The following is a 14,117-nucleotide window of genomic DNA, read 5'->3' as shown; positions in this document are numbered from 1 at the left end:
TCTATGGTGGGGAGGAGGAAACACTTAGTGTTTAATAGTTACAGTGTTTTAGTTTGGCAACAGGAAAAAGTTCTGGAGATGGATAGTGTGGTAATGTTTGCACAACAATGTGAATGTATTTAATGCCACTGAATTGTATACTTAACAATGGTTAAAATAGGGGTGCTTGGGTGGCATAGTTGGTTAAGAAAGTGACTCTTGGTTTCAGCTCAGGTCATGGTCTCAGGGTCATGAGATTGAACCCCATGTCCGGCTCCACACTTAGCATGAAGTCTGCTTAAGACTCTCCCTCTGTTTCTGCTCTCCCCTCTGTTCTCACTCTCAAATAAATACATATTTTTAAAAAGTTTAAGATAATAAATTTTGTATATATATATATTTTAGCACAACAAGAAAAATCCAATGGTCCATTCTCATTCTTCACTCATGTGGTCTCTTAGCAGTGTTTGACACAGTGGGTCACTGGAAACTCACTCTCTCTCTGTCTCTCTCTCTCTCTTTTTTTTTTTTTTGCATAAGAGCTTTTTTGAGATATAATCTACATACCATAAAATCCAAACAAAGTATATAATTCAGGGGTTTTTAGTGTATACAGAGAGTTGTGTAGTCATCACAATTGATTTTAGGACATTTTTGGCACTCCCCCTGCCCCCTAGAAACCTTATACAATTAGCAATCACTCACCGTTCCCCCACCTGAATCCTGCCCCAGCCCTTGGCCATCACCCATCCAGCTGCTGTGTGAGATTGGCCTCCTCTGCACATTTCACTTACATGGAGTCCTACAGTGTATGGTCTTTTCGACTGGCTTCTTTCACTTACTGTAATGTTTCCAAGGTTCTTACATGTTGTAGCATGTGTTAGTACTTCATTTCCTTTTATTGCCAAATAATGTTGCATTGTATAGATATGCTGTGTCTTATTTGCCCGTTCATCAGTTGATAGACTTGTGGATGTCTCCACCTGTTGGCCACTATGATATGAATAATGCAGCTGAAAATGTTCACATGCGTGCTTTTGTGGGGACACATGTTTTCATCTCTCATATCCTTTTAAAGGCATTTTCACTTAACCTCTGGCACACCACTGTCTAAAGATCAGCTCCTGGCATTATGTTATGTTACGTTATGTTACGTTACATTATGTTATATTACTGATTTTTAAGATTTATTTATTTGAGAGAGAGTCTGTGCACGAGTGGGAGAGGCAGAGGAAGAGGAACAGAGAAACTCAAGCAGACTCCGTGCTGAGCGTGGAGCCAATGCAGGGCTCAATCTCACAACCCTGAGATCATGACCTGAGCTGAAACCATGAGTCAGACTCTCAATTAACCATGCCCCCCAGGTGCCCCTCAACTCCTGGTATTTTAAAATTGATTGCTTGCTCTTCTGAGAAGAGGATTAGGTCTGGGCTTTTAAGCTCTGGGAAGGATCTTGTTCTTTTCAAAATCAATGTTGGAATTTTGGTTTAAAAATATGTTAATTTGGGGGCACCTGGGTGGCTCAGTGGGTTAGGCCTCTGCCTTTGGCTCAGGTCATGATCTTGGGGTCCTAGGATCGAGCCCTACATCGGGCTCTCTGCTAAGCAGGGAGCCTGCTTCCCACTCTCTCTCTGCCTGCCTCTCTGCCTACTTGTGATCACTCTCTCTCTCTGTCAAATAAATAAATAAAACCTTTAAAAAATATGTTAATTTTGTGTTTCCCTGATAAAGGAGTATCCTTTTAACTGATCTACTAAGGAAATGAGTTTTAAGAACTTAGCACGTGCTTTTCTGAGAGGAACATGGCCAAGTTGCTTGGCCATTTCTTAGCCTCTTAGTTCATGGGACTGCAAATCAAGTGGTCGAATTTCACTTTAAATGAGCTGATAAGACAAATTGAAGGCTTTAAAATCCTTACCAGAACTTTTAAAGATGTGAAAGGTTGGTAGAGGTGAACTCAAAAAGTTCTGTATACTTTTGAATTTTGGACAATTTAAAACACATAGGAATATACTGAAAGTTTTCTGTGGAAAGCTGTATTGTGATCTTTTTTATAAAGGATCTTAGTCCCTCATTTGGCTGCTTGAGAAGTGAATTTTACCTTGTTGTTTTAGGTTTTTGTTTTGCTTCAGTATTGTTTGCTGAAAGTGGGGTATTTTAAGCAGCTCTTTGTATTTTCCGTTCTTCAGTGAATTGTGTCATGAAGCTATATGTTTAAGTAAAGTTCACAGTTTAAAGAGTATAGTGGGCTGAATGATGTCCTCCAGTAGGATGGCCCATGTCCCCCTCTGGAACCTGTGAAGGTGACCTTATTTGGAGAAGAGTTTACAGGTGTCATTAAGTGGAGGGTCTCAGGATAGGATCCTCCTGGATTATTCAGATGGTTTCTAAATCCGGTGATGAGTATTCTTCTAAGAGACCAAAGGGGAGAAGGAGGGGCAGGTCACATGCAGATGGAGGCAGAGATTGGAATCTTGTAGCCATAAGCAAAGGAGGCCTGGAGCCACCAGAAGCTGAAGGAGAGAAGGAAGGATTCTGTCCTAGAGCCTAGGGAAGGGCATGGCCATGCCAACACCTTGATTTCAGACTTCCAGCCTCCAGAACTGGGAGAGAATGAATTCCTCTTGTTGTAAGCCTCCAAATTTTAAGCCTTCCATTAATTTGTCACGGGCAGTACTAGGAACCTAATTAGAAAGAGGATGCTGATTCATGGTTTTGTAAAGGGAACACTTCTTGAGTGGCTGAGGGAGAAATGCTTTTGTTCTGTGAATTGCTTGAGGCCCCTGTTACTCCCCCACCCCAGCTGCTCTGCCCCCACTTCATTTCTCTCCGTCCCCTTGCCTCAGCTTCTTGGTTCTGCTCCTTCCAAGCTCTGCCCAGAAGTTCCTCGTTACTTCCTGTTAGAATATTTCCAATTTTCTGGACAATCTCTTCTTTTAGTGGGACTGTGGGTTTTGATTTCCATTGACATGGTACTTAACCTCTTTAGATGGCCAGGACAGGGGTCCCAAATTCAAAATGTACAAGCATTCTGGATGTATGAAAATCAAAACCAAAACCAACCATAATGATGCAAGAACAAAGCTGAATGTCTGGAAAGAGGTATGACTGGTGACCAAATGCTGTGCCTCAAGGGGCTGTTCTTACTTAGCTCCAGGAAATTATTGCCACAATGTATTGAGGAACTAGTGTTGACAGATTTGATTTTTTAAAAGAAGCTGGAAATCTGGATTTTTCTGTAAATCCCCTGATTTTTAGATAAGGTAACTATTCATAGTAAGAAACAAAACCAAACCTCAAAACAGTTAGCAAAAAAAAAAAAAAGTGCATGTGTGTGCAATTTTGTATGTGTGTACCAAACAAAAATATATCTCTAAGGTCCTACTGGCCCATATATTCCATTTTGCAAGGGGACCCTCTGTCTTAGGATGTAGAGGTGGTGGGTAGGATCATTGCATATATTTCTTGCATCTTTGGGGGCTTTTTAAAAATCTCCATCTCCAAAATGCTAAGCAACAGAAGTGTCCTCAAAGGTTTTATAGGTCGCTATCGCTTTCCTGAGCCTGCCTTGCCGAAATTAACAACACGGGGACACTTGAACATGTTAAATATTTTATTCACATTGTTTACAAACTATATCCACCTGGAAAACACATGAGTCCAAAAATAGATTATTTTACAGTAATTCACATTTTTTTAAAAACAAATTGCTACGAAGTGAAGCTCTAAGCACGGAGGTCCTCAGCCTGTCTCGTGGTTCAGTGCCTGGTTGCACAGAGCCCCCCAGCTCTACTGGGGTAGCAGTCCTCAGGGCAGACAGCCTCATTGCACGTCACCAGTGGCTTCCCTACCAGTGAGCGATGAGGAGATGTCAGTGCACACTTTAACCCGTGAACATTTACTGATAGCAATTCACCGTTCCTTCTTTTGTCAAGGAACTAGTTTTAGAGCTTGAGTACATGCCAGGAAGACAAAACAAAGGAGACTTTTCACGTAATCAGCCATTACAGAGTTATCAGGACCTGGCCCGTTCTATAAAGGTTGAACGTCTGGGCTGCAGACAGAATGAACCAGCTACAGTTTTGTGGTGTTGACGGCTTGGATCAGAAACAGTAGTGATTTGGAAATTGGTGCGAGGATCTGTGGACTAACTCAGCTACCCTCCCTTCCCACCACCACCAGGAGAAGAGGGGAAACAAACTCAGTAGGAATTAATAATGTGCCTAATTTTAAGTGTGTGGCCCTAGAAAGATAGCCGTGGGAGTTGGCTGAATGCCCCCAAAGATACCGTGGTTCAGAAGCTTATTATTTCCCTATGCTAAATCCAATCATGCCCTCCAGAATGGGGTCCAAAAAAAAAAAAAAACAAAATCAAAATCAACAAAGCATGTCCCCTTTTCTTTTATTAATTAAGAAACTTTTCTATGGCATTTGGCTTTAATGATTTAAAATCTACAGTAGGTCTGTCTTACCCATATCTCACTCCCTCCTACCAAACTAACTACCAGAGAGTCACTTTTCCTGTTTTTCCTTTGCGAGCTGCCACAGTTAAATATGAGAAAACTTTTGAGCCTTTGGAAGGGGAGGCCCTGGTTGAGTTTCAAATGGCAGAAGTGGGTCCTTTTTCTCAGAGTAGCACCAACAGCACGGGCTATCGTGTTTCTGCAACTCTCGATTAGGGAAGGAATGTTTGATCAGGGAACCACAAAAGACGTTCCTTCCTTCCCTTGGATAAGAAAACACAGAATTCCTTAAAGGGTGGCTTCACCGTGGGAGCAGACAACAATAACTCTGAATCCGAATGAAAGCTGAGAGGTGGAGAAATGTTAGCACATTTGCAGGTTAACACAACGACACAACAACAACAAACAACAACAACGAGACTTTCAAATGTCTATTGCGATGCGATTGTTTGAGAAGACAAGAAATCCGTAGAAGGAGCTCGATGATGGAGCAGATCATAGCTTGTCTTCCTGCCACCCGTGTGCATTTTTTCCAAACTTGTACACTAGCCTTCGGTCGACCCGTTCCAAAATTCCCGTTTTGTAGTAGTACCTGAGAAAGTCAGCAGAAGAGAAATGTGGGGAGACACGCACCCCGGGAAGACAACAGAACAGAAACACTCTCCTCATTCCTCTCGGGTGACTAGGCTAGTTTTTGGTAACCCTGGTATTTCCACACCCCGTTATCAGCTTACACTTAAACCTTTCCCAGACACCTTGAAGGCTAAGCCTCACCACACTCAGATCAAAACGCATTTTGTGTGTGTATGTGTGGGACGGCCGGCATTCAGAGTGATCCCCAGGGCCACTGCCAAGAATGAGAAGGATGGCGTGTCCGTTTACAAACTATAATCCCACCTGTAACTAAGAACCAGAGTGTTGTCTCATGACCTTTCGATTATCAAGGAAAAAGCTGCAAAAACAGTTTAATTTTCTATGGCTGGCAGTTTTGTATAACTCTGCCCGAAGGCTCGTGGTGTTTCACGCTATTAACTCACCTCAGAGCTCGGCTCAACTTTTCATACGTCATTCTGTCATTTTTCTTCCTTTGTCCCCACATCTTTGCCAGGGCTTCTGACTTTACTACCCGAAAAATACCTTGTTCCCTATCTTCCCATTCCAGAATACCGCAGTTTTCTTCAGGAGAGAGAAGCAGGTCTCGCACAAATTCCCATAGATGAGAACTTTGGAGGCCTTTTGAGAAAGAAAATAAAAGTTACTTAACAGTTCAAAAAAAAACTCTAAGAGTTGTACCATTTCTCCTTTAACTCCGAGAATTGCTACTTTTTAAATGGGGATATTTTCCATATTATGACCAGGTGCTCTACTTGGACCTGCATTGGGCTATGAAATGTTTCTCTTCTATGAAAGCAATTGTAAGGGACACCTGGCTGGCTCAGTCAGTTAAGTGTCAGCCTTCAGCTCAGGTTATGATCCCAGGGTCCTGGGATGGAGCCCCGCATTGGGCTCCCTGTTCAATGGAGAGTCTGCTTTCCTTTCTACTTCTACTGTCTCTCTCTCTCTCAAATAAATAGAATCTTTAAAAAAATAAAGCAATCATAAAACACACATACAGGGACAGCAAATTTATACCAACTAGAAATACCGTGGCTCCCAGCCTGTCCTTGCTCTGTGGAACTATGGAATAATTCTTAGGAATTAATAAAATGACAGTCATATGATCTTTCTGACAGACAGTATGATGGTACTAATATCCCACAGCCATGCCAGTCTGGCAGACTGATCCTACAATGAATTTTTTCATGAGAAGCTGGTGTTTCTTTTGGTCCATTAGAGTTGTCATTAAGACCGGTTCTAGTGTCCAACCACCTGGGTTTGGGGCCTGAATCCACTTCTTTGTAGCTCTGTAATCGTAATCTCTCCAGTTATCTGTAAAATGGGACCCGAGGGTTACCTACCTCATGGGAGAAGTTGGAGGATTATGGTTTAACAATAAAGTGACTGGCACCAAGTGGGGCAGACTTGATTCGGCCCTGGGTAGGTCTGTCTTAGGGCCAGGAAAGGCTATGAGAATTGCCAACACACGACATTTACTATCGTCCCTGAGGACTTAAGAGAGAAGGATCCTTGGGGCGCCTGGGTGGCTCAATGGGTTAAGCCTCTGCTTCGGCTCAGGTCATGATCTCAGGGTCATGGGATCGGCCCCGCATGGGGCTCTCTGCTCAAAACGGAGCCTGCTTCCCCCTCTCTCTGCCTGCCTCTCTGCCTACTCGTGTCTGTCAAATAAATAAATAGAGAGAGAAGGACCCTTAGCAGACCGGGAGAAATAAACCCTTATTCAGAAATTCACCATGGTTAGACAATTTCTTCGCTTCGCCATTTTAATTCTCACAACACCATGTCCAAGTGAAAAGAAATGTAATTCTGATAACAGTTTATCTGCTGTTTTCTTTGGGGAACCCCTGGTCCCCTTCAAATGTTCAGTGTCCAAACTTATTAGAGTGCTTTGTCTCCTGAACGGTTTTAGGAAATTAGAAATGAGGAAGGGCATCGCTACACTTACTTGTTCTACTATGACTGTGACAGTCTTGACTTTTGATGCCACTTGTTTTCAAGCAGTTAGAATCAGCATCTGCAATAGAACGAGTTACAGCAGTAGAACGAGTTCAGACCTCCAATCACACCAGAATGAGCCACTATGAACTGGACACCTTTGTGGTAGGAGATCCCACAGGAGGCGCTTTGGGGGTCATTAGGAAGTCGGAGGGGTTTGCCTTTGAAAGGGGCGTCATTTGCATTCAAATACAAGGGACCTGCCTGGTGCCAGGTTCTGGGCTCTGTGCTGGGAAAAAGCGAGAACGAGACAGTTCTGGTCCCCATGCACTTGGAATTCAAGGACTCGTGGGCAAGGTACAATACAAGTCAATCAAGTCACCCATAGTGAGTGTTATGAAAGCAGCAAGACATGGGGTAGAGAATGAAGGGTTGGTGGGGGCTGCCCGCTTAGAGTGTCCAAGGAGGGCCTCATGTGCAGGAGGCATCTACGCTGATGTGAGAGGGTGGGAGAGGCATCCAGAGGGAAGGAGCAGCACAGAGAACCAGTGAGGCATGTGATGTTCCCAGGGGTGGGGGGCAGGTGGTTAGATGATGGTGCTGGGGAAGCCAGCTGCCCAGAGAGCCCACGGGGCCTTCCTTGCCAGCCCACAGTAAGCACTTGGGATTTTGTTCAAAGAATAAAGTGAAGACTTGGGAGTTTGACAAGATACACATTTTAAGAGAACTCCTCTGACTAGTGTGTGGGGAACACACAAAAGGGACATGAGTAAAAGCAAAGAGACCAGAGCTTAGGAATAGCAGGAAGCAAGGCATCAACTCAATACAGAACTCCGTCTAAGTAACAATCTGAGACATGTGCACAGCATTATTTCAAAGGAGTATATGATTCCAAAAAAAAAAAAAAAAAAGAGGTAGTGCCCAATCTCCCCAGCCTTGCCGCTCCCCTGGCTCACTTTGCTCTGGCCAACTGACCTCCTGCCTCTTTCTGAGACTCCCCCTCACCTTCTACCCCAGGGTCTTTGCACGTGCCCTCCCTCTGCCCTAAGGCCCCTTTCTTTGGATATCCATGGGTTAGGCCCTCCTCTCAATCTTCACTCCAAGTCACCTTCTCAGTGGAATCACACACACTTACTCCTACCCAGCATTCTGTGTCTACTTCCCTTATTATTTTTTTGGCCACAATACTTATCATCATCGAACATAGGATATTGTGTGTTTATTTATTTAGTTCACTCTCTGTTCCCATCAGAAGTCAGGGATTGATGTTTCCAGAGGTATCCCCCAAACACGTAGCCCTGAGCACAGCACATAGTAGGTGCTCAGTAACATCCTGGGCAGCCGCTAGACCAGATGCTAGTCTATAGCAACCATATACATGGTATAGTCTAGTAGGTATATTATGTCATAATCTGGATGAAAGAATAAGTATGTTGTCAAGGAAGGGAATGGTGTCTCATGTACCACACTGCTGCCCAGGGCAATCTCAGTGCCACTGGCTCATGTCATTCCCTGGCTTACCGTCCTGCGGTTACTTCCCCATTGTCTCCCAGATGAAGGCCGCCATACTTGTTAGGACTTTCACAGACTGCTCCCCTTCTCTGCTGCTGCTGCCCAACTTCTTCCCTTCTGTTGGTTTAGAGGGTCCCAGTGCTGCTTGGCTTTCTCCTGCCTCAGGGCCTTTGCATGGCTCCCTGCTCCCTAGTTCCACTGAGCTAACTTGTACTCTCCGGACCTCTTCAGAAAGTCTTCTCTGAACTTTCCATCTGGGTTAGATCCCCTCTCTGTTCCACACACTAGTGTGTTCCTTAGTATCACAGCACTAGTCCACACCAATAAGGACAGACCTCATCTCTTCTCTACTATAGAGCACTTTCTAAATGCCACGTGCCTGTAAAGTGCTTCACATACATTATCTGTTTCAGTCCCTGCAGCCACCCTATATGGGACTAGAACTACTTCTATTTTATGGAGGAGGAAATTGAAGCCCAGAGAGTCTAAGAATTTTATCCAGAGTCGTGGAGGCAGGGCTTGAACCAGAGCAGGTCTGTTCTCAGAATTACTACTCTATCTTGTCTTTCATAGTAGGTGTTCAGTGCATACTTGGTGAATAATTATTAGCTGTGTTTGGTGAGTGTTTAGCATCGCCAGGCACTCAATTTCACCTGTCCTTGTGATGAACTTCTATTTCTGTGCCCATTTTACAGAGAAGTAAATGAATGCACAGTGAGGCTCACCGCAGCTCATGCACTCATTCGCTTATCCATTCATGAGCGTTGAGCCACAGTGTGCTCACTGGTGCCGGAGGCACAGGCCAAAGCAAGTCACTCTTCTTAGGGACTTACATGCAAGTGGGTACAAACATCTAATGAACAAGCAGTAACTGTGGAGAATACTGAAGCAGGGTTAGGGTAGGAAGACCTCGGGGGTAGGAGAAGGGGGGTAAGCAACCTTGCACTCTTAATTAGAGCCAGTGGACAAGACCCCTAACCAGGAGTGGGCAAGCAGCGAGCCCCGGGGAAGTTTGCAGGACACAGTTCTGGTCACGTGCCTGGCCAGGGGCAGAGCCCAACTTTGCACTCAGGCCCGCTGGCCTTAAGCCCTCGGCTCTAGTAGCCTCGGCGCATGTCCGGTGGAACGAACAATGACAGGAACGCGGGCCTTCAGCTTTCAAGGTGCCCTCTGCACCTTTCACGGGCTATGGGCTGATAGCGCATCGATGGGGAACACCAGGTCCATGCACCCAGGCAGGGATGTGCAAAGCCCAAATGGAGGCCCCGGCGGACTCAGCTGACAGAGCCGCCGGGCGGAGGGGGTGCGAGCGCTTGCGCAGGGCCGGAGGGGGTGCAAGCACGTGGGCAGGGCCGGCAGGGCCGTGACCGGAAGCGAGCGGGCGGCCCTTCTGTCCGCGGAGCGCCGTGCTGCCTGGCGCCACCTGCAGGGCGCACCGAGCGCTGCTTCACCTTCGTCTTGGAAGAGCAGAGAACGCCAGCAGAGGCACGGGATAAACCCAGGTGAATTCTGAAGCAGTGAAGAAGACCGAAAGCTTGCCCTCAAATGCCAAAATGGCAAGAAGAGGGAGGGAAACCTCGTCCTTTTCATGTGTGGGATTTCTCCTGTGTGCCGCGGATGAGGGATCTTTGGCTTGGCTGGCGAAGCCCAGGATAGGTAAGTGTGACGCGGAGTTGTGTGGCCCGTGGAGGGTTTCTCCTTGTGGGTCTTGTCAGAGATGTCCCTATGTTGTCGGCTCCCAGTTCCCAGTGGTGGCTTTGATGCTACTCCCGGGTCCAGCTCACTCTCCTGGGGGTGGCCGTGGGGGCAAAGGCATAGTAGCCGTCACCGGCACAGCTGGGCTGAGAGGGGTCACCAAGTCACAACCTCCATGGCAGCCCAGGGTCCCCACTGAACTCCCCTGCAGATGTCCCCTGCGCACTGGCGACAGTCCCCCTGACTCTGAACTATCTTCCTGTCAGAGGGGTCCCCGCAGCTGGGCGGTGCCTGGTGTGGGGCAACATAGCCTGGGCTCTCTGCTGTCTGTGTGACTTGGAGAGGTTCGGTGCCTTGAGACTGGAGACTGTTGAAAAGTGGCCACAGGATATATTCTTGGTCATTGACTGAAGTCCCGAAGCAGAGACGGAGGCTGGAGGGTCAGTTTCCAAAGCCAGCTCTTGATGTCCCCCAGGCCATGAGGGCTGCTAGAGAGCCCCCGCTCCGTGCCAGGAGGAGAAGACCTAAGCCTCAGAAGAGAAGGCTCCTGGGGCAACCCGAGGCCTGCAGGCTTGGTTTTCTGGCATTTCGGCAGAGGGGGTGGGAAAAGGGTCCAGGGTTGGGGGGGAGCAGAGACAAGTGGCAAGTGGCTGGGGGTTATCACTTGGGCCTTCCTGATGGCTTCAGAGCTTGTCGGGGCTGGGCCCTTACCACAGGTACTGAGTTAAAAATCATCTTGTTCTCTGGGTCACTGCAGACCTGGGCGCAGACCCAGAAGAGTCTGGAGCCTTGGATCTCAGCTGAGGTGGGCAGTGGAATGACGGGAAGGGTTTGGAGGCATGTGCACCTGTGTGTGCGTATGTATGTGTGTACATATGTACATGTCTATGTGTCCATAAGTGCATATGTGTGTGCATGTGTACATGGGAGTGCATACGTGTGTGCATGTGTGTGCATATGGTGAATGGCCCAATGTATAGAAGCACAGACTTCGAGAAAATGAGTTGGAATCTCATCTGTACACTTCTTTGCAAGTTCCCGCTCTTCTGGTTTCCTCAGATGTAAATGGGGGCAAGCATCCTACCTCAAGGAGTTAGAATGAGGATTCAGTGAGTTAGAGCAGGTAAAACCCTCTGCCGGGCGGTGCCCGGGGCACAGGGCTCCATAGGTGGTCAGGGTAGATGTTCATCTTTGCTGCAGACTGATGGGAACGCTGCTGCAGCCCTAGGATGTCAGCTGTCCGTGTTGGCCCGGCCTTGGCCTCTGGCCAGCACATCTCCTTTCTGCGTTGGGGGTGACCGAGATCACGAAACAACAGCCGGGCCATAGGCATCGTGATCATACATCCTGGATTTTCTAGAACAGGCTCATTGGATAATCTGTCAGTCCATTGTCTTCATTCTTATTAGACCACATGTTGGGGGCTCTGCTTTGGGAGAGCTGTTGGGGAGCCAGAGATGGGCCTCAGGGGCCCCATGGGAAGACCACGGTTTCCTGGCTGTGGCAGTGGAGGCCGCGATTTGGCAGAGCTGTGGTGCTGCTTTTTGGTGTGCTCACGGACCACTTAGCCCTGAATTTGGTCTAGAAAAGGTGCCTCTCTCCTTAATAAGCCTGGCAGGGCCTACATGGGGCAGAGCCTGAGGCAGCTGCCATCATGAAGGGTTTGTCTCCATAGAGATGCCAGTTCAGAGCCTGTGTCTTATCACCACCTTTATCTCCAGAAAATTCTCTCTGTCTCTCCCATCACCTGGTCTGGGCCTCCACCATCACTCTGCCTCTTGGATAGCAGCCTCCTGGCTGGGCTCCTTCCTGACCAGATACAGCAATCTGGAGGGAACCTCTTAAAATACAGATAAGGTTTTATTGTTTTCATGTTTCAGTGGCTTCCAAGTCTGCTCAGAATGAAATCCAAACTCAAAAGCTGTATGTGACCTGCTCCTACCCTGCTCTTGGCCTCAGCTTCCATCCTTCCTCCTCTTGTTATTGCTGGTGATCTACAGGGTGGTATCCAAGAGAACCATGAAGCTGGAAATCTGAGCAGTCCCAAATGGTAGCCACTAGCTGCCTGTGCTATTGAGCACTTGGAATGTGACTCAGCAGCTGAATTTTCACTTTATTTAATTTTAATTAAACGTCATGGCTGCCTGTGGCTACTGCTTACTGCATCGAGCCTCCTGGTATGAGTTTTTTGATTCTTCCTCAAGGACTCCAAACCCGTTCTTGCCTCAGGGCCTTTGCACTTGCTGCTCATACCCTGTACCCTTTTCTTCCCTCTTCCTGGCTAACTTTTGCTCATCCTTTAGGCTTAATTTAAATAGCTCTTCCTCCAGTTCTTCCCTTGTCCCCAGTTGAAATGTAATCTGTCCCCCATCACACAACACGTCACCCTGTCCTTTTCTTTTGTAGTATCATCATACTTAGCCATTGCAAACTTACGACAGGGATTATTTGTTTGATGTCTTTCTCTCTCTCTGCTTGCTTTATGAGGGAAAGACCAAGGTTGCACTCATTGGTGTGGTCGTGGCAGGTGCCTGGGCCTGGCTCGTGGTAAGTGTATACTACATGTTTGCTGAATGAATGAAAAGGGAAAGGCAGGGATGCATGAGGGGAAGAAGTGCTTCGGATTTAGCCTCACCTTCCTAACCTTGTCACCTTTAATCTCTAAGCCTTAGTTGCTCTGTGGTACAAGGACTTGTCTTACAGGGTTATGAGAAAGATTACCTGAACTTTACCAAGATTCTAGCATGGGGCCTGGCTCATTAGAAGCACTTGGTGAATGCTAGCTGCCATCATTATTATTACTGTTATGTTATTTATTATTATTATTATTATTGCCATGACTCTAGTTGGGGTTAGGTCTATACTCAGGTAACAGCTTTTAAAGAACTTATGGGACACACTATCTCTGCAGAGCTGTGAGGGAGGCAGGCTGGCAAAAAGACACCCATTTATAGGCAGAGACACTGGTCAAACTCTCCGCTGCTCAGGAGTACGGCAGGTGCCTGCCCTGGGCTCGAGCCCCTAGACAGAATCAGTGATGGCCCCTGGGTCTCAGTGGGCTCCTTTCTTTCTGGGGGGGGCTTTGCCTGGACTGGGCTGGGTAGTTCAGCAGGGTTTGTACGCCACAGACCACTGTGGATGGATGGGAAGGGGTTCCAGGCCGGGCCAGGAAACTCCATGGGAGCTTTGCTTACAGGCAGGAGGAGAGGCTCTGCCCTCTGGCCTGAGAGTGGGGAAACCTCACGTTGAAGGCAGAGCTGCTCCTGGGAGGGCCGTGAGGGTCTGTGGGGCATGGCGGGCCTCTCTAAGTCTGCAGCGTGGGCTTGATGGACCTAACTATTCCTGTGCTAAAACTCTGAATGAGATAACCTGCTTTAACCAGATAACCTGAATCCTCAGTTGATTGCTTGGGACTCTCAGGACAGGAAAAATAAGTCATAAGAAACCATCCTTCCATGTTGGTCCCTCTGAGGCCTCGGGAGTCCCCCCCACCCCAATACTCTGTCCTCCCTCTGCCGTTAAAGGGACTGAAGTCCACAGAGGGAAGGGGCCTGCCCAGGACCCACGTCTCCCAGTGACCCCGAGGCCAGGGCCATCTGTGGCACTCAGGAACCAAAAGCAACAACATCATCCTGTTTAAAACAATGAAAGCCTAAACCTCCACCTGCAAAAGCGAGACAGTGTTAATTCTCAGAATCAACAGGCTGCTGGAGGGCCTCCATCACCTTAGAATTAAAAAGCTTGGTGAGCTCGTATGGAGACATTGTCCACTGCAGAGCCCCCTGGGGTTAGTCATTATGGTAATTGTTGTTCACAGAGAGCCGTACTTGGAGCGTCTGGGTCACGGACACTTCATATGTACTGTTTCTCTAACTCACCACAACCGGGGAGGGTCGCTCCGTTTTACAGACGGGA

At 47.3% G+C, this 14,117-nt stretch overlaps 1 protein-coding gene across 2 annotated transcripts in view; it reads right to left on the bottom strand.

The window, feature by feature from the left end:
• Positions 1-3,578: 3,578 nt before the first annotated feature.
• Positions 3,579-14,117, bottom strand: part of ELF5 (E74 like ETS transcription factor 5) — a 31,222-nt gene continuing 20,683 nt past the window's right edge. For both annotated transcript variants that reach the window (XM_059388406.1, XM_059388401.1), the window contains exons 5-7: positions 7,006-7,074; positions 5,480-5,675; positions 3,579-5,034 (exon numbers count right to left, since the gene is read on the bottom strand). In XM_059388406.1, the coding sequence (XP_059244389.1) occupies positions 4,938-5,034; positions 5,480-5,675; positions 7,006-7,074 (362 nt within the window). In that variant the 3' untranslated portion in view covers positions 3,579-4,937. The remainder of the gene's footprint in view (positions 5,035-5,479; positions 5,676-7,005; positions 7,075-14,117) is intronic.

Source organism: Mustela nigripes, chromosome 1, assembly GCF_022355385.1.
Source record: "Mustela nigripes isolate SB6536 chromosome 1, MUSNIG.SB6536, whole genome shotgun sequence".
NCBI lineage: Eukaryota > Metazoa > Chordata > Mammalia > Carnivora > Mustelidae > Mustela > Mustela nigripes.
The sequence above is the reverse complement of the archived record's forward strand: the minus strand, read 5'-3'. Positions and strand labels throughout refer to the sequence as shown.